At 33.7% G+C, this 20,376-nt stretch overlaps 1 protein-coding gene across 4 annotated transcripts in view; it reads right to left on the minus strand.

Moving 5' to 3' along the window:
- Positions 1 to 20,376, minus strand: part of PIGN (phosphatidylinositol glycan anchor biosynthesis class N) — a 106,461-nt gene that overhangs the window by 37,127 nt on the left and 48,958 nt on the right. For all 4 annotated transcript variants that reach the window (XM_082639986.1, XM_082639987.1, XM_082639985.1 and 1 more), the window contains 8 exons: positions 19,526 to 19,625; positions 19,329 to 19,421; positions 18,129 to 18,220; positions 16,275 to 16,383; positions 14,147 to 14,255; positions 8,049 to 8,151; positions 3,012 to 3,114; positions 1,244 to 1,330 (listed from right to left, as the gene is read on the minus strand). In XM_082639986.1, coding sequence (XP_082496112.1) covers positions 1,244 to 1,330; positions 3,012 to 3,114; positions 8,049 to 8,151; positions 14,147 to 14,255; positions 16,275 to 16,383; positions 18,129 to 18,220; positions 19,329 to 19,421; positions 19,526 to 19,625 — 796 coding nt within the window. The remainder of the gene's footprint in view (positions 1 to 1,243; positions 1,331 to 3,011; positions 3,115 to 8,048; positions 8,152 to 14,146; positions 14,256 to 16,274; positions 16,384 to 18,128; positions 18,221 to 19,328; positions 19,422 to 19,525; positions 19,626 to 20,376) is intronic.

The following is a 20,376-nucleotide window of genomic DNA, read 5'->3' on the forward strand; positions in this document are numbered from 1 at the left end:
CTCTTAAGGTCAGAGAGGTCAGGGCTGGAGAAGTAGATCTTAGAGCTGTTTGTACAGAGGTGTCAGTCAAAGCTAGAAGAGAGGATGACATTATCCAGGCACAATTAGAGGAGAAGGTTAATGATAGAGCTTGGAGAAAAACATATAGTTCAAGAGCAAAGGAAGAGTAAGTTTCCATGAAAGAGAATAGAGATGGTGTAAAAAGCTGAGAAGAGAACCTGGATCATGTTCTGGATGTCAAGGGAAAAGAAAGAGAAAAATCAATTGAGTTGAATGTTGTAAGAGTGGTCAAGTAAAACTGAACAGATCAGACTGTGCAATCAGGAAGGCCCTGCAGACCACGAGAGGACAACTTCAGCAGAGACATTTGACAAATATTGAAGAGGTACTATGTGCCAAGCACTGGTCAAGGCTTGAGGATATAGTACATAAATGGGAAGGAAGTAGTAGCGGCAAGGAGCTTGGTAGTAGACACAAAGGACAAGATGAAATTATAATTTAGGGAGATGCAGGGTTCAAAGGAAGAAGTGTTTTATTAGTATAGGCTGAGTGGAAGGAATCTGCAAAGACAGAAAGCAAAATTGAGAGTGAAGGCAAGAGGTAGAGGAGAGAATAAGAACATTTATTTTCTGGACCTATAACGTCCAGACTCCACCACGGTAAGTTCAAAGGAAATATCTCCCTATGAGTTTCTTCAACCCAGTCAGCCAGCCTTCCCAAAGTGAGACTTTATTCTGTCACATTGCCTTTCAAACTTCTTACACAAATAACTTTCACACAATATTGCCTCTGATGTGATCCAAAAACCTTGTGGGACAGATGTTATATAACATGAGTACAGTATAAAATACATATAAAAAGATACAAGCCTAACTCATAATAGTGGTTTCTTCTGGATGAGGGAAATTAGTTTGGAGTCGGAAGTTGAAAGGAGACTGTCTTTAGCTGTAATATTTTAATTTTTTAAAATGTGTGACATATATGACAAAATATTAGTTGTTGATATCTTGGATGGCAGGAATACACATGTATACATTTGTTATATCATTCTTTATGCTTTTCTATAGTTTCAGAATTTTTTTGAAGTGTAAACTACATGAGAAAATTATGGTTGGGAGGGTGGTTAAATGGCCTCCAAGGTAATACCACTACCAAATGACAGGCAGAAACCCCTCCCACTTCTTCTTACTGCATTAAATGGGAGGTTGCAGTGCCTTAAAACAGAAGTCCATAAAAAGGATACAAGGAAAAAGGCCCTACGGATGTCATCCAGATAGAGGTCTCGAAACTGGGTTATATCAGTATTATAGGTGAACTGGATACTGGAGACCTGTGAGATAAGAAGAAATTCATAAATGCACAATAACAGTTTGCTTACTTCTACCCTCAAAAGCAAACTTACCGTCAAAGTTACAAGAGCTAGAAAGATAACTTGTACTGACAAGAAAACAAACAAAAACAAATAAATCTTTTCCTTTAGCTTAATTTCACCTTAATAACATCTGCCGAAAGGTAAAATATATTGTTAATAATATACTGAACAGAGTTGTAGTATTGCCATATGTGTAATAAAAGTGAGAATTGGGCTTTTTATTATCCTGTATAAATGCTTCACTTTTAAATCCCTATATAATTTTTCCCTTTTCTAACATCTGATTTCTCAGTGTCCCGATCTTCTCAAACTCAAGTATGGTATGATATTAAAAAGCATGATAAATTAAATATTTTTCTGTTTTTTTGTTCTTCTGTTAACTCATTTCCAGAGAAATTATTTTCTCTCTATAAAAAAGTAATATATTTCTGTCCTGGTAAAATAAAAAGCCTCTCAGTTCCAATATGGTGGGTGCACTCTTGCTTAATCCCCCTTTTTCCACAAAAGAAAAACTCATGGATAAGTTTAAAGGGAGACTTTCCCTATCTCCCACTTCCCATGTAATTTTCTGTTAAGTTCTTGGGATGCTTTAATCCTCTTTTCTAGAAAAAGACATACCTCCTTTCAGTTAAAATATAGAATTTAAAAAATAACACAATAAACCTCATTTTTAATTTAATAATATTTAATTATTAAAATTTTGAATATTTAATACTAAGGACAGTCTGACCATTTACTTGAATCTGATCAAAACTTCTTTTCATGTATTATTTTAATATTCCAGGACTGAAAGTTAAAAACCAGTAATTACTCAATATACTTCAATAAAGTTTCTTCTTTATTGAAATTGTTTATTCTAAAACATCAAGTACTCTTTGTGAACTCAACTAGAACCAGTTAAGGATGAATCAATGGATCAACTATGAAGGTCTTTTCCTGCAATATTTCTTTTCTCTGACCTCAGTAAAATTGTAAATATATTATCATCAATTTCTTATAATTATCTTCAGTTCTGAAATAAAGGCAAGAGACATCAATTAACTCTCTAGCTCAGCATGATAAAGGTGTCCTTAATATCTGGTTGGCTTTTAGCCAATTCAAAGTATATTATGTTGAATAAACAGCCTAAGATTTGGACTGAGGCCACGATCACTAAGGTGACAGAATAAGCATTTTGGATCAGAATGACTAGAAAGAGAAAAATAACACTGGAACACAAATGTCACTTTATGATCAAATTCATAAATTGAAGTGTGACAACATAAATATTATTCCAACGAAAATCAATTGAAGGAAAGAAAAATTAGATGTGAAAACAAAGGCAAACAAGATAAAGAACATTCTTTCTCCTGTATTCTTTCACCTATATTAATGTTTTTTTGCATCAGAGATTCTCAAATAATCTCTAAGAAAAGCCCAACACATATAATGCCCATGAAACAATAAAATCATGCTTTTCTGTTGTAAGTGAAAATTTCCTTACAAACTGTTTGACTTAATTATTAACTTAATTATTAATGCCTTAAGTACTGTAAATTTTTAAGTAGAATTTTTGATGAAATAACATTGCAACCTCTTTATAGGATAGAGAATATTCTAGTATTCTTAAATAAATGCAAGAATGATTTTGACAAGCTACCTTCTGTTTACAGGAAACAACAGATTGTGGCAGGGTTTCTTGTTCCATGTGTATCCAAACAAACATCAAACATGACAATACTAATGGGAAGAGAGCTTCATACCTAAGGGGTGGGGGGTGTGAGGTGGAAGTGGGAGGGTAGAAAAGAAAAAACATTAAACAAATAAAAATGCAAATTTATAATACTAATAGGTCCTTCTCAAAATTAAAACAATCTTGATAATACTTCTAAGTTACAATATCACAAAATTTAAATTTTTTAGGCTTTCCAGAAGAAGAAAGTAGGAAAGGAAAGTAACATTTAAATATCAACTCTAACACCATCTTTTGAAATTTATCAGATCTTCAGATCATTACACGTTTAAAATAGTAGAGATATTTAAAATTCATTCATGAGGTAAATGACAGAAATACACAAAAAAGAAAGAAAACATAAGGTCAAAAGACAATACCTGAGTTAAAATGATTAATATACAGAGAAGAAAAGCAAGACAAACATCCCAAATTTTTTAAAAAATGGGTGCAATACAGGAATATAAACCTCTCAAAAAGAAAAAAAAAGAGCCAATAAATCCATAAAAATGTCTGACCATATTGATAACTGATATAGAAATTATAAAATAGATGCCATAGTCACTTATAATATTTACCATATTAAAAAAATGTCAACAAGAGTATAATGAAAAAGGAACTCTCATACTCTCTACATAGGAATAAACACTTCCTGGAAGGTAATCTAATACTATGCATCAAGAATCTAAAAAATATTCATATAGTATAATCTAATAATGTCACTTCTAGGAATTCACCCTGAGAAAATAATCAGACATATGCACTATGATTCCCATCTGAAGATGTTTGTTACAATATTGTTTACAGAAGAGAAAAACAAGAAAACAACTTAATATCCACAGGGGAGTTTAGTTAAATAATGTATGTACATCTTTAGGCTGGCGCATAATGTGGACATTATAATGTGGACAAAGGAGAAATGTGCATGAGATAACGCAGTGACAGATGCTTTTCCTAATCCTTTTCTGCCCTAGTTTAAGATAAGTGTTTCACCTCTGTAATCCCCAAAATACTCTACATATGATAGTAGTTATCACACTATTTTAATCACATGTCTACTAATATGCATTCCCCACTAGTTTGGAAAATCTTTGACTGGGTCAGTCTTGTCACCACTACAGGCCCCCTCATAATAAGTATTTGTTGATTGGAAGTTACAAAACAAAATCAAGCAAACCAAATTAAAACAAAAAAAACCTGTATTTCTCTTTCAACTTTTTCAACTACTGAACTCTACTCCATATTGCGCTACTTCTTAAACATGAGAAAGCAAAAGAAACAAAATGCTTTAAACTCTACCACCGATCATAAAACTAAAGCACTGAAGATCAGGCAGAAGAAAACATTCAGGTTTGAGAAAGCATACACAAACCACTTGGTATATAAGATTTAGGATGCCCCAGGATATGAACAGACAACACACATGTGAAAAAATACTGTTAGTAAAACAAGTGCAGAAAAATGTATCGACACAAAGCTGCACTATTTTTGGCCTATTAAAATAGCATTTGATATTCTTATTTAAAAATGAAAATATCAAATACTGTGAAGGATATGATGAAGTAGGTCCCCTCATACATTGTTGGTAATATTATAAGCTGGCACTGTTCTTAAGACAAAAGTAAAAAAAAATTCATATTTTACGGCCCACCTATACTACAACTGAGAAGTGAAAAAAGGAAATAATCTAACTTTATAAAAGGCTTATGCATAAAAACATAACTCAAAACATTATTTATGGTAATAAAAACTGTAAATAAAGTGACCAAAAAATACAGGAAAGATCAAGGTGCATCCACGTCATAGAATATTAAAAATCTATTAAAATGATGGTTAGGGGCTTCCCCGGTGGCGCAGTGGTTGAGAGTCCGCCTGCCGATGCAGGGAACACGGGTTTGTGCCCCGGTCTGGGAGGATCCCACATGCCGCGGAGCGGCTAGGCCCGTGAGCCATGGCCGCTGAGCCTGCGCATCCGGAGCCTGTGCTCCACAACGGGAGAGGCTACAACAGTGAGAGGCCCGCGTACCCCCCCCCCCAAAAAAAATGATGGTTAGGAAGCCTATAAGCCAACTAGGAAAATGCTTCTAAAATAAAGTAGAGGGACTTCCCTGGTGACGCACTGGTTAAGAATCTGCCTGCCAATGCAGGGGACATGGGTTTGATCCCTGGTCCGGGAAGATCCCATATGCCAGGAAGCAGCTAAGCCCGTGTGCCACAACTACTGAGCCTGCGTGCCACAACTACTGAAGCCCATGCCCCTAGAGCCCGTCCGCAACAAGAGAAGCCACCACAATGAGAAGCCTGAGGACCGCAACAAAGAGTAGTCCCCGCTCAACACAACTAGAGAAGTCCGCATGCAGCAGCAAAGACCCAACACAAACATAAATAAAAATAAAATAAAAATTTAAAAACATTAAAAATAAAATACAGGGCTTCCCTGGTGGCGCAGTGGTTGAGAGTCCGCCTGCTGATGCAGGGGACGTGGGTTCGTGCCCCGGTCTAGGAGGATCCCACATGCCGCGGAGCGGCTGGGCCCGTGAGCCATGGCCGCTGGGCCTGCGCGTCCGGAGCCTGTGCTCCGCAACGGGAGAGGCCACAGCAGTGAGAGGCCCGCGTACCACAAAAAAAAAAATAAATAAATAAAAAATAAAAAATAAAATACAGCAAAGTAGAAAATAAAGATATAAAATAGTACATGGACTATGATTAATACTGTGTTAAAAAGATAAATACAGAGCTAAGACTGGAAGGAAATATGTCAGAACATCAATAGGAGGGGTAGGGTTAATAGATGATTTTTCTTCCTTATTCCTACTCTTCAAAGTGTGATTATACTATGTTTACAATGATTTTAAAAAATTGAAAAGGAAAGAATTAGAATGCCTATATCCTAGCCATTCTTGAAAATTTAGTTCAATTTCCACATGAGTCCTTGATGGCACCACTTCAGCTCCCTTACCCAAACCCTGTCTCTAGTCATTCTTTATATCACATAATCCACAACTTAAATTACGATAACTTAATTGTTGCATTTTGTAATTGCCTAACATTGTAAAATAGAGTCCATATTTTATAGCAGCTTACAACTCTATTATACACCTGGGGTACACTAATTGTTCTAACTGTATGTCTGTCTAGTGTTCAGGACACTAGAAATGTGAAAAAAACCTTGACTAATTGAATCAAGAAAGTGTACTCTCTGAGCAAAAAACAAACAAAGGAAAAAAACCATGATTTTTAAAATATTTGCACTTATATATGAAATTATTCTTTCCTAATATGTAAAAACATAAATTCCATAGTTCTACAAATAGTACTACAGATTTACTTCTTTTCAAAAACTATAAAATAAAATTTTTGTAAAATGTAGATGAATAAATCTGATAAAGACAATCTTCTTATGGGACTTTATTTCTTTAGAGAATGAATATCTCATATAAAGTCTGTATATCTGAATTAATAAACTGAAATACCAATAAAATGTCATCATGGGCTCAGAGTGTACATAATAAAACCTTTCTAAATTAGGATCTGCTAGTTAGGTCTCTGTGCAAATTGAACAGGGCTGAAAAGACATTTAGTTTGTATTATACTTTGTTAAGCAAAGGGATAATATAATCAAAATTTTGGAGGAAAATGTTTAACCAACTTAAGAGACCTATTTTCAAGTATTATAATAGCTTCCATCTGCATAAAAATAATTAAATGCTGATTAAAAATAAATCTTCTTTATTCATTTAGTCAAGGGTGCATTGTTAGAATGTAGGATTGCTATTATTGTACTTTTGTAAAGTAATGAAAGTGCATTTCTTTTAAATATCCTATAATTCTGACTATTCACTTACTTACATGGAGAACCCTCCAGGTCGTCCAAAAATAGTGACGTGGAATGATAACAGGTGGACTATGTTTTACAAAACTGATTTGACACTGAAAAATGTACTAACTGAAATTATTAGACTGCTGTTTCAGGCTACCTCTGTCTAAGGTAAATTAAAAAAAATTTTTTTTTGCAAAGGTAAATATACTTTCTGATGTTGGGTAATATATTTCTTAATACATTCATTAATAAGGTCATACTTATTCTGATTTTAGGCATGATTTTTCACTTTTTAGATTTCTTAAATTAAATGTGCTTAAATGTGCACAATGGTAAATCCCTAGGTTTCTTCTAATTGGGATCAAGATCCTATATTTGGACCAAATTTTGAAACTGTCTGAGTGGTGGTTATTCGATTTGTCTGCTCTATTCAGTGTTTATTATAAAGTGCATATTTCTCACCCTCATGAAGATTTAAGTAAAGATGAAATAAAATTCAAAAGCAAGTGAAGAACTCTTTTCTTCAAAGTAGATGGGAGAGTATGTCATTGTTCTCACTGATTTCTAGAGAATGCTTCAGAATCCAACCCAAATCAAGCTGTTCTTTTTTGGTTTTGTTTTACAAGAAAATTATAATCTTCAATGAAAATGTTTAACTTTTTAACAGTTTAACTTTTGGGAAAATATTCTAAAAGGTTTCTGAATGAAAAGAAATATCTGTACTATGACATATGTAAGAGTAAAAATAAAATATTATACTCAAAGAAGAATGAACAAATCAAAACATAATTTAAAGTGCATGAAAGGAATGCAACAAAGACTAAAATTCTTATAAGTCATTGTTTGAGACTTAAAATTCCTCCACAATCTATCAGAACTCTCTAACACTGTAGGTAAGCAGTATGTAAGCAACTTCAGGAAATAAACAGAAACACAAATACTACAGGCAATACTGTGAAAATGATAAGAAAAAGAAAACTGAAGATTACAGATCAAGTCACACAGTTTTTACAGAGGAAAAATACTTATAATTTATTCCTCAAGATTCATGTATTTTTCATTTCCAGAGGTTAAATACTCAGAGAAATGTCAATATGTCATTTAAAACTTGCTACTAAAAATTAAAATTTAAAAACAGTTTATACCCTGTGCTTAGAAGTAGGTAGGTCGACATTGAGGAAACAAGAATGCTAAACAGCCGATCAAAGAGAATCAGAGGACTCAGTAGAGGCACGATGAAGGAAGAGGCTGTAATAAAACAAATGTGCGTAGTGTTAGTACAAGCGACACAGGGTATGTTGAGTTTAAAGCACCGAATACTCTATTATCATTTATAGCATTTATTATTTGTGTGACATTTAAAATGAAGCTACATTTGCCCTACTCATTTTTGTAAGGAATTTGAAACTTCACATTTTTAATTAAAATTACATTTCACCATTTTAACCACAATTTAGTTCAGATTTTCCCAATTTATATTCAGCCTTGTTCACTGTAATAACTCTTAAATAATTTGTCATTTTCTAATGTAAATAATAAAAAAAATTACTCAAGATTCAGCAACTTTTCTCCTAATTAAACATTTAGTTCAAAGACAACTTACTCCCCAGAAATTGATTTTTCCTAAACACTCCCTCCTCCAAGTTTTCCCACTGCAAAGTATGCATTGAGAGTTGTAGTGTGCCAGTTAGAAAATTAGAGACAGGAGACAAGGACTTCACCACACATGACAGTTGTAATAAGAGTAAACCAAATAAGTGAAGTAATCTTTCTTCTCAGGATTAGAAAGCAACTACTTCAGTGGGAGAAGAGCAAATAAATTGGGGGGTGGGTAGCAAAACATAAACTCCCCAATCTTTATTTTGGAAAGAAAATGTGCATAATTTCCTAATCCTCCTGGCTAGGATGGCAATATGCATGGAATGAAATGCTCTAAAGTATGAAGACAGATAACTTGGGAGGGCATCCTGGCTGAATTACTTATAACTCTTTAACCATGAGGCAAGTTTGTTAATCTATCTAAGCAGTATTTCCATCTGTTAAGTAGAAATGAATAAAGTTGTTGTGAGGTTTAAATACAATTTCACCTATAAAATGCTCCTTGAGCATAGTGCCTGAGATACAGTAAGTGCTTAATAACTGCTAGGTGCTATTATTACTACTAGTCAACATCTACTAATAAGTTAAATGTAAAGACAATCTCATTCAAAGTTGAGTCACTGCAAGATTTAAGATTATGTGAGTTATATTTACAGTAATCTTAAAGGAATCACTTCTGATTTTTTTTCAGATGTATAGTTCCAGTAACATTATCATCATCTGGTATATATTTTAACAGAAAGAAATAGTATTTTAATATTTATTTAAAAAGGCAGTTCAAATGAGACCTGTTTTACCAACCTGTATTTTCTGTATTTGTTTGACTTTTGTGTAAAGGATTGATAAGATGCTAAAAGGGAAATAAGAGTCCCCATCCTGAGTGACATAAGTTAGAACCAGTTGCATAACATATAACCCATTTAGGGATCCCAGCACATTAGCAAAAAATGTTCACTGGAGCTAGACTATAGTGAATTAGTGCTTGGAAGATACCTCTGGAGATACTGCTGACCTACCTATGAGTCAACTATTTCATGCATTGCACCATATGGTAGGCATCCTCTAGTACCGATGCTCTCCTAATCCCAAGAAGGAAATGTCTTGTTTAAAATATATGTCCAGCCTATAAGAGACTCACTTCAGATTTAAGGACACACATAGGCTCAAAGTGAAGGAATGGAAAAGATATTCTATACAAGTAGAAACCAAAAGAAAGTGAAGGGTAGCTATAGCTATATCAAATAAAATAGACGTTAAGCCAAAAAATGATAACAACAGACAAATAAAGTCATTACATAATGATAAAGGGGTCAACTGATCAGGAAGATATAACAACTATAAATATATATGCACCCAACATCAGAGCCCCTAAATATATTAAGCAAATACTAATAGATCTGAAGGGAGAAATAGACAAGAATACAATAATAATAGGAGACTTCAATATTCCACTTTCAGAAAGGGATAGATCATCCAGAGAGAAAATCAACAAGGAAACATTAGACTTGAACCATACATTAGACCAAATGGATCTAACAAAAATTTATATAACATTCCAACTAGTAGCAGCAGAACACATTCTGTGCATGGAACATTCTCCAGGATAGATCATATAATAGATCACAAAGCAAGTCTTAGCAAATTTAATAAGACTGAAATCATTTCAAGTATCTTTACTGACTATAATGGTATAAAACTAGAAATTACAACAAGAGAAAGCTGAAAAATCTACAAATATGTGGAAATTAAACAACATACTCCTGAACAACTAACGGACCAAAAAAAGAAATTAAAAGGGAAATAAAAAGATACTTCAACAAATGAAAATGGAAACACAACATACTAAAACCTATGGGATGCTAATGTTAATCATATACACTAGTGCACAAGGAAAATATCAGTAGGTTCTATAAGGTAAAAATGATACAAAAAATACTCTCAGACACAATGTAATAAAACTAGAAATTAAAGATAAAGCAAAAATTAATGAGGTAGTGAACAGAAAAACAGTAGAACAAATTAGTAAATCAAAATCCATGTTCTTTGAGAAAATAAACAAAAAGGACAAACCACTAGCTAAGTTAATCAAAGAAAAGGAAGAAAGTGCAAATATACAAAATAAATTATGAGGGAAATGACTAATGATACAGAAGGAATTTTTTTAAATCATAAGAGATTACTTGGGCTTCCCTGGTGGCACAGTGGTTGAGAATCTGCCTGCTAATGCAGGGGACACGGGTTCGAGCCCTGGTCTGGGAAGATCCCACATGCCGCAGAACAACTGGGCCTGTGAGCCACAGCTACTGAGCCTGCGCATCTGGAGCCTGTGCTCCAGCAACAAAAGAGGCCTCGATAGTGAGAGGCCCGCGCACCGCGATGAAGAGTGACCCCCCGCTTGCCACAACTAGAGAAAGCCCTCGCACAGAAGTGAAGAACCAACATAGCCAAAAATAAATAAATAAACAAATGTGGGTTTAAAAAAAAAAAATTAAAAAAAAAACTGGAAATAATAACAGTCCTTTATGTTCTAGGTAAAGGGTATATGGTTATTCATTGTATGTACTAGTTTAAAAAAAAAAAAAAAAAGAGATTACTTTGCATCCCTCTATATGAATAAATTTGAAAATCTAGAAGAAACAGAAAATTCCTTAAGCAAATATAGCTTTCCAAACTAACCACAGTAGAGATAAAAAGCTTAAACAGACCAATTTCATAGAGAAATACAAAGTTATCAGGGGACTACCCAACAAAAAAGGACTAAATTCAGACAGTTTCACAGGGGAATTCTTTCAGGACTTTACAGAACAGATAGTCCCAGTGTTACATAAATTGTTTCAGAGTATAGAAATTAAAGAGAAACAATTCTTTTTATGTAGCAAATATAACATTGATAACTAAGCCTGATAAATTTAGAACACCAAAGAAAATTAAAGAACAATATCATTTATGATGGAAAAATAGTAGCAAATGAACTCCAATGCTACATTGAGAAAATAGTACATTATAATCAAATGTATCTTAGGAGTTTATATCAGAAATGCAAGAATGGTTCAATACTGGAAATCTATTAGTATTATTCACCATATTAACAGGTCTAGGGAAAAAAACTCATATTATTATCTCCATAGATGTTGAAAATGTCTTTGACAAAATTCAACATCCATTCTTAATAAAAACCCTAAATAAAACAGGAGAGCATGTACTTTCTTTAACATGATAAATATATATACCTCAGTCCTAAAGCCAGCATTTGTCTTAAATGGGGGGACTTCAGAGACACTCCCACTAAGATCAGGAAAAAAATCAAGGAGGTTCACTATCTCTACTATTTAACATTGTTCTGTAGGTATTAGCCAATGCAAGTAAATGAAAGAAAAGAGAGGAATAAGAACAGGAAGGGAGAAATACATATCTGTATTTGTAAATTACATGATGGTATACTTGGAAAATTCTACCTAGAGAGTCAATGATAAACCTAACTCAAGAAAGGAAAATTCAGTAAAGAAGTAGTATATAAAATTAACATGTAAAAATCAATAGCATCTTATACTCAAAAAAAAATTAGAAGATACAATGAATGAGAAAAGCTCATTATAACAGCAATAAAAAAGATAAAATACTTAGGAATATATTTAACAAGAAACATTCCCAGCCTATATGAAGGAAACTATGAAGACTACTTTTAAAGGCACAAAGGTAGACTTGAACAAGTGAAAGGACATCCCTTGTTCTTGGTTAGAATGTCTCAGCATAACTCATGGGTAAAATATAAGTTTTCCCAGAGTTAACTGGCTATATTCTTCAAAAATGTCAATGTCATAAAAGACAAAGGGAAAATACCATAAAGGATATTATTAAGTCAACTGAAAAATTAATATAAGGATGGTAGAATAGATAAAAATATTGAATATGATGTTTAAAAAATTTTATACATACATACACTCATAATCACAGATGGACAAGAACATGAAGTAGAGGATGACTTTCTGTAATTCTGGGAAATTTCTTTTTTTAACCTTTTTCGACGTTTTAGATGTTTAAAAGTGAGATACAATAATATGAACACAAATTCTGTTTTCTTTGCTTCTCTTCGTCATGTGGTTTATCCCTAGGTGATATATTGTTTATATGCTGGTGTGTGTTATATACACTGCATATTTTTGAAGTTATGCAGGAAAATAAAAAGACTTCCCTTTAATGTCATCGTTGCCATTCATAATTTTTGATTTTTCTGTGGATTTGAAAACTAACATGTCATATGAGAGACAATTACATATAGATACCTCGCTAGAATACTAGCCCCACCACCCAGCCCTGCAGAATACAAGCTCCAGGAGGGCAGGGACTTGTTCCATATTTATTATTCTCAGAGAACAGAATAGTGTCAGAACACAGTACAAACTAAACACATTTTTTTAAATGAAAGAGCAGTCTCTGCTATTGTCATGCAGAATGAATGTAAATAGTAACTTTAGTAATCAAGATAATTTAAAAGGGAAGGCCTACATAATGCCCATAATGAAATGAAGTTTACACAGTGAAAATAAAGTTATATATACAAGAACACTTATTGTCCAAGAATAACTTCCACTTATACAATGACCAAGGTGTTTAGAAAAGGAGCAAATCAAAACTTTAGGAGATACATGTCTGTTTCCTGTTGTATTTTTAAGCCTCTGCTTGGATTTTAAGAGCAATCCAAGGACAAACACTCCTATCCCTTAATTGTCTTTTTAAGATAAAGTTCCATCCAAAGATCTTTTTTTTTTAATAATGAACAAAAATCATTTATAAATAAATGTTAAATTGCACATCATATCATTCATAGGCATTACAAACTTTTTCTTTTTTTTAATGAAAAACCTGGACTTAAAGTTTGCTCCTGTTTTCCAGTTGGAAGGAATAGGCTAAGTCCTTAAATGACAACTGTTTGCTCCACACACGTATTCTTAAAAGAACTATAGAGGAATACGTTTTAAAATGTATAATCAGGGGCTTCCCTGGTGGCGCAGTGGTTGAGAGTCTGCCTGCCGATGCAGGGGACACCGGTTCATGCCGCGGTCCGGGAAGATCCCACATGCCGCGGAGCGCCTGGGCCCGTGAGCCATGGCCGCTGAGCCTGCGCGTCTGGAGCCTGTGCTCCACAACGGGAGAGGCCACAACAGTGAGAGGCCCGCGTACCAAAAAAAAAAAAGTATAATCAGCTTTATAAAATGTGTAATGTGTTGGGAGGTGACTAATCAATGTTATTTTCAGCAAGGGAAATACAGATAAAATTTAACTGCTTCCTAGTCCCTGTGTAAGAACTGAGAATTTATGAATTGACATGAAATTTCAGCAAAGGAATCTCTTCACAAAACCCTCTTCTCTTCTGGAAGCACTTTTTATCAGGTGCGAATAAATATACAGCCTCATTATCAAGTCATAAATATTCTATCAAGTAATTCTTAATAACACATGAATGCTCACAAAAGTTCTAACTTTCTTTGTCAACTTCCAACAAGAGACAGAAATAATAGCTCGTTAGTATTATTTTCCCACAACAAAATTATTTGTTTCAACAGCAATGATACAGATGTAAGTGGATAATTTTAAGATGTAACTTGATGGAAAGTTATCTCATTGGATTTGATTTACCTCTTACCTAAAATTATCCAGCTAACAACCTGATTAATAAGAGGCAGTCCTTGTTTCTTGAGTAGACTATTATGAGTGCCATACACAACACACATGGAAAGCACCGTGCTTAGCATCTGAAAACAAACACAGAAGACGTAAATAAAAGAGAAGGTGGTGAGTGACTAATTTATATATTAGAAAGAATACTTAGAAAAGTGCTTGAACAACTGGAATCTGGCCAAAATGTTATTGAAATTGGACCAGCTCACCTTCTTGTGGCTAAGACCAACAGTCAGAATTCTTGTACTAAGCAAAAGCCCTCCTTCACAAGCGTGAATGAGGTGTTTTACACTTTCAGGAATATTTTGGCATACATTTTCACACTGTTTTTACTTAGAAATATTTGTTATTAATCTTGAAGTTTTCTTAAATCATTGAAGTGCAGAGAGTGAAATGTATATAGCTTGGCATATATGGCTGAGTGTCTTCCACCTCTGGCCCTCACTAACAGTCATATCTATTTATTCATTCAATACATATCTGTGGCCTGAGTTTTCACTGGTACTGGGAATACAAGGAGTACAATATTCTTTAGGGAATATAGACAAACTAGTGTAGAGTTGGTAAACTATTGCTTTTAGAAATATTGCTTTATTGGAACATGGTAACTCTCATTCATTCACATGTTGTCTACAGCTCCCTTTGCCCTACAATGGTAGAGCTGTAAAGTGACAACAGACTTCCATATGCCCCACAAGCCTAAAATATGTACAATCTAGCACATCAGAAAAATGTTTGCCGACCCCTGAATTAGCGGATTAATAGCCAGTTTAAGAAATGAGCTAAATTATGGCTATGAACAAAGTAAACTCTCTTAAAGATCAGATTAGCAACCTGATCACCAAATCCTAGAGATACATTTAATTTACCCATATTTTCAGTGAATTAAGAAGGAAAAATTGTTGTCAATAAATCTATGACACAATTCTAGGATCCTTTCAAATGTAAGACACATTCTCATTTTAGATACATTAAAATGTGAGAAGACACAAATCTTAGAATCATAAAAAAATATATATGGTACACAATAGAGGAATGAGTGCAAATTAATAAGGTTAATGTCAGAAGGAATTACTTTATACTTAGGGGTATTTCTCAAAAAGTCCGTAAGAATTTTAACATGGTATTCTTTGCTCCTACAGAGTAAGATTCAGAAACACACACTTCTGTCAAAGTATTCATTATTACAGGTGAATTTTTTCAAAGCTACTATGGTTTAGTGTAAAACCAGTCGGTATACCATTTAAAATGAAAAGACATGCTTCAATAGCTTGATAGGATCTTTGACAAAAATACTTCTCTTTTTATATGTTCTCTGTTGTTCTCCAAGAATGAGTTAACATCTTTTAAGTGTTGTATATTTTAATTTTTGAGTGTTCTTGGAAATACTATTATCCCAGCTTTGTTCTAAGTAAATTTTTTGAGGAGACTCAAATAAGTTTTTTTTATCAGTGTTCTAGATGTGGTTTATTGCTTATTGTTGAAAAGGAAAAAAAAAGTGGTTTCCACTCTTATCTACTTTTAAAGCTATCATTTTACAGAATATGACATCAAATAATCTCTTACAACCCTACTGGATATTATCTTTACAGATTAAAAACAAACAGACAAGTTCTATTACTGAAAATCACACATCTAGTACAAAGCATAACTGGGAATTGACTCAATTTTGAAATGTCAAGTTCAAAGTTCTTTTCACCACTCCAAAGCCACCAACCAAAGTGAAGTTTATTTTCTCCTAGTATGTCATCTGAAGTCTTAAACTGACTAATCTTCATATAAACATACTAAGCAGCTGCTTTCACTTCAAAGAGCTTACTTTTTTCCTGACCCAAACTAGGACAACACAGAATCTCAGACCAGAGGAAGTCTTTTTCAGTTCAACTCTTTGGACAATACCTCTTATGTCTCCTTAATCTCTGCTATCTAGGCGTTTTTGGGGGGCCTCCTGTTGACCTTTTTGCTATTTCATACCTGGTATTGAGGTTAAAAAAAACAGGATGGCATCTTAAGAACAATATAATTAAATACAACTGTAAGATACATTTTAGTGTATCATTTGTATAACATAGTGTTGAAAATCTGCAACTGACCTGTAATAGATGTAACACCAGCTCTTCATTTACAAAACTATCTTTTCTTTTTAAGACAGATGTTACAACAAACAGGGATAGCAGAAGAACCAGCAAGCCTGCACCCACTCTGTTTTAAAACACAATTCATAATTTCAAATTTTCTTAAGACATTTATAGAATATATATCACATGAAAATATTAGATATTTTACTCTAATATAGAACCTCTCAATCATTTGCTTAATCAAGATGAAGTAACAAAATGAATACACAGGTGTAAGAATAAAAATCTTAGAATAAAGATCCTGTGGGGATGGTGTTATTTGTAATTTTTCACACAATTTTTTAAGTATCTTCATCTTATTTCTATAATTTGATTTTTTTAACGTTTACACACACCATAATTCTCAGCTTGACTTGGACAAATTTACAGGAAACAATATAAAAGATAGCTAAACAAATATATCAGTATCTACACCACACATTTTCTGACTATGAGCACCTACTCATACAAAAAGGAAAATCTACATTTATAATCCACAAATTGTTCCTCTCTCTATCATTGACGTTGGTGCTTTTGACAGCTTTTTCTGGCTAAGGGAAGGATGGAAGAGGGGTCACAAAAGTAGCATGTGGGTGAGGCATTGGTACAGTAATGAAACAACAAATTACACTTTTCAAGAACACCAGATACGGGCTTCCCTGGTGGCGCAGTGGTTGAGAATCTGCCTGCCAATGCAGGGGACACGGGTTCGAGCCCTGGTCTGGGAAGATCCCACATGCCGCAGAGCAACTAGGCCCGTGAGCCACAATTACTGAGCCTGCGTGTCTGGAGCCTGTGCTCTGCAACAAGAGAGGCCGCAATAGTGAGAGGCCCGTGCACCACAATGAAGAGTGGCCCCCGCTTGCCACAACTAGAGAAAGCCTTCTCACAGAAACAAAGACCCAACACAGCCATAAATAAATAAATTTAAAAAAAAAAAAAAAAAAAAAAAAGAACACCAAATACAATATGGCTCCTGAAGTGGAAGGAGACTAATATCAAGGAAGTTGGTTACACAAAGTTCAAAAGAAAGTAACAAAGATGATTACATGATTAGAAAATAAGAAAGGAAATGTTAAATGAAATAATGATCATTTAATTTGCCAAGCGCCTGCACACACACACACACACACACACACAGCCACTAGATTACATGATAATAACTTTAAAGTTAAAAACAAATGTAACCAATTATTTTAAAATTGGTTTATTTTAAAATTTAAAATTATTTTAAAGATTTGCTTGGGATATATTGAGGAGAAATAAATATAACAGCAGCATGGAGAATTCAGGCAAGGTATATAGAATTTTCTAACAGTTTAAGTGATTAAACATGAGAAAGCTGTCAAGGTACAGAGAGTTTCCTCCCATGGAGATCTTTACGTTCAGATTAGAATAGAAGAGAATTTCATTTTTCTCAGACATTTAAAATGTGGACATGATCAAAGGAGAAGATAGAGTTTGCATCAATCATCAGTGGCTTTTAGACCTTTTAATTTTGGCAACAGAACATTTTTTCATGTGAAACCTTTTACTGATCTCCCAATATATAAAACATACAAAGGCTTCTAGACCTTTAAAAAATTCTTGGCATTTTAAGTTATCACTGGCACAATTTCATTTTTTATGAAGGTCCAGAAGCATCTTCAGGGAGTTTTAATGCCTCTCAGAGCCTGAGCCAAAATTATGACTAATGGTTTGATATTAGTATTTTAACTTCTAGTTTGTTCACATGATTTTAAACTCATGGCCAAGACTTGGTTCATATTTCATAGTGATGATTAAGAAAAACAATTATATTAAAAAGAAAAGTTAAAATATGGTGCATACACTAGAAAGATATTTGGCTTTCGTCCTACAACAGGCATAAGTGGGAACACTGCCAGGAGCAAACAGAAGAAAATCCAACTCAGCGAGGTGCTCTAAAATAAAGAAAAAAGTTATCTTTAGACAATTATGGTACAAAAACTGTCTTCAGTGTTTCACAGACTACATGGCTGTGAAACTAAAAGGAAAATTCAAAGCCTTACATCTGTTTACTTTAAAAAGTAATATAGTTACTATTTGTGAAGGATCTGTTATATAGTAGGCACTATATTAGGTATGATATAGGCATTATCTCATTTAATTCTCACAATAACCTCAATAGGTAGGCTGTATTATTCACAGTATTTCAGATGAGGAAACTGAGCTCAGAGATGGCAAAGGGTAAGCCGCACCAGATCTATTACTAGTAAATGAAGCAGCCAGGATTTACACTCAGGTCTGCTGTTTCAAAGCAAGCACTTCATTCAATTTGTGTTCTACCATATATTGATGACATCTTTAAGAAAGCTGGCCTGCAATCATAATCAAATGATTGTGCCCAGGAGGGAAATAAGTAAAAATACTTCTGTAATTAGATTAAGACAAAAAAATTATCAATAGTCCCATTAATTGGAAAATTTTGTAGGTTCTCATAGAGTAGAAAGAAGGTATTTCTATCTTCCTGCTACCTCCACCAAAAAGTATCAAAGTGGAAACATGAGAGTATTCTTTGTAGAAGCACACTGTAATTACCTACCTAGTTAAAGGCAGAAAATCAGGAGTAATTATACTTTAAAATAATCTATCATGAATAAATACTTCTCCAGAGAAAAACTGTGGTGGCTCCAGACCAGGAGGGAGGTGACTCCTCTGACTTGAGTCCAGAGTGTGGCCTCTCATGCCACCGCACTGCTCTGGGCAGTTCCTCTGTGGCATTTAGATATTTGAGCCTAAAGGAATCTAGGAAGTGCTTCAGAGATGGACAAATCAGCTCTGCTTCTTGAGTATTTCAATCACCACAAGACCAGTTCACTTTGATATGAAAGTCTGCATGAATCACTGAAACCTTAAAGTCAACATCAGTCCTCCTGTCAAAAGGATCAGGATCTTTATGTAAGGTCACATTCTACCCTTTTGTTAAAAAAATGAATAATTCCCTGAGTTAAACGCATATCAAAACAAAGCCGCTATGAATCTGCCTAATTTCAAAGTGAGTACTTATACCTTTGCTCGAGTCCACAGTGGAGTGATAAATGGCCAACCTGCAAACGCAATGAGTCCAGCTGTAAGCATATAGCGGTAGAAAAAACTGAGAACCTAGTAATGCAATCCAAAGAAGAAAGGGAAAATGAGGTCATTTCAAAGGAGTTACATGTGTATGAAAGAGACCTGAAAATGTGGTAATGTGGTAAATTACTTACTAATACTTCAACTCCCAGGATAAAGAGTAACAGGTATCCAACAAAATGACTTGGAGGGAAGGTCAACAGTAATGTGACCAAGCCTTGAATAACTGGAAATCTGTTTAACAAGATTATTTATAAAAAGATTATTTATAACCTATATTGAATATAAAAAATTAGTTATCATATAGTAAAAAATATTGTGCATAGAAATCAGGGAACTTTCAATTCATAGATTTTTTAAAAACTAAGATTATCTCCAACAGACTTGTTTCAATGGCTTTACTTACCTAAATCTTTTTTTGATACCTAGTATTCTAGGAAAAATGTTACTTCTGAATTAAGTTGATAATGATCCCATTAATTTGCTTGGTTTTTTTATAAACATTAATGACAATAAATGAGTCTTATTGGATCTTAGTTTAAACATGGGCACATACAATTACAGATACAACATCAGAAAAAAAATACAATAAACCCAAATGAATAAACATAGAGAACATTTTTAAAATTCACTAAAGTTAATTTTATATTGAAATCTCAACTGTCTTAATAAAATAAAGGTCCGTTTTCCTAGTCTAGGTAGAGAAAATCTTAATTGCACTTTTTCACTGGGCGAAATAACCTTTTCCAAACTCAGTTTAAGATGTCACTAATTGTAATTAAATGTGAATTCATAACCATTCAAAATGTATTAAATATTTGAGTCCTTTTTACATTTCATCACTGGAAAAATTTTTTTAGCATTGGTAGTGCATTATTAAGGAGGCAATTATAAAAAGTCAGTATCACTTGGTTTATAACCTTTTTCTGATTGAAAATAATAGTTACATAATGTCATCAAAACGATTAAGGTGCCATGTTAGGAA

This window comes from Mesoplodon mirus (genome assembly GCF_964341445.2).
Source record: "Mesoplodon mirus genome assembly, chromosome: 13".
In the NCBI taxonomy this organism is placed as follows: Eukaryota; Metazoa; Chordata; class Mammalia; order Artiodactyla; family Ziphiidae; genus Mesoplodon; species Mesoplodon mirus.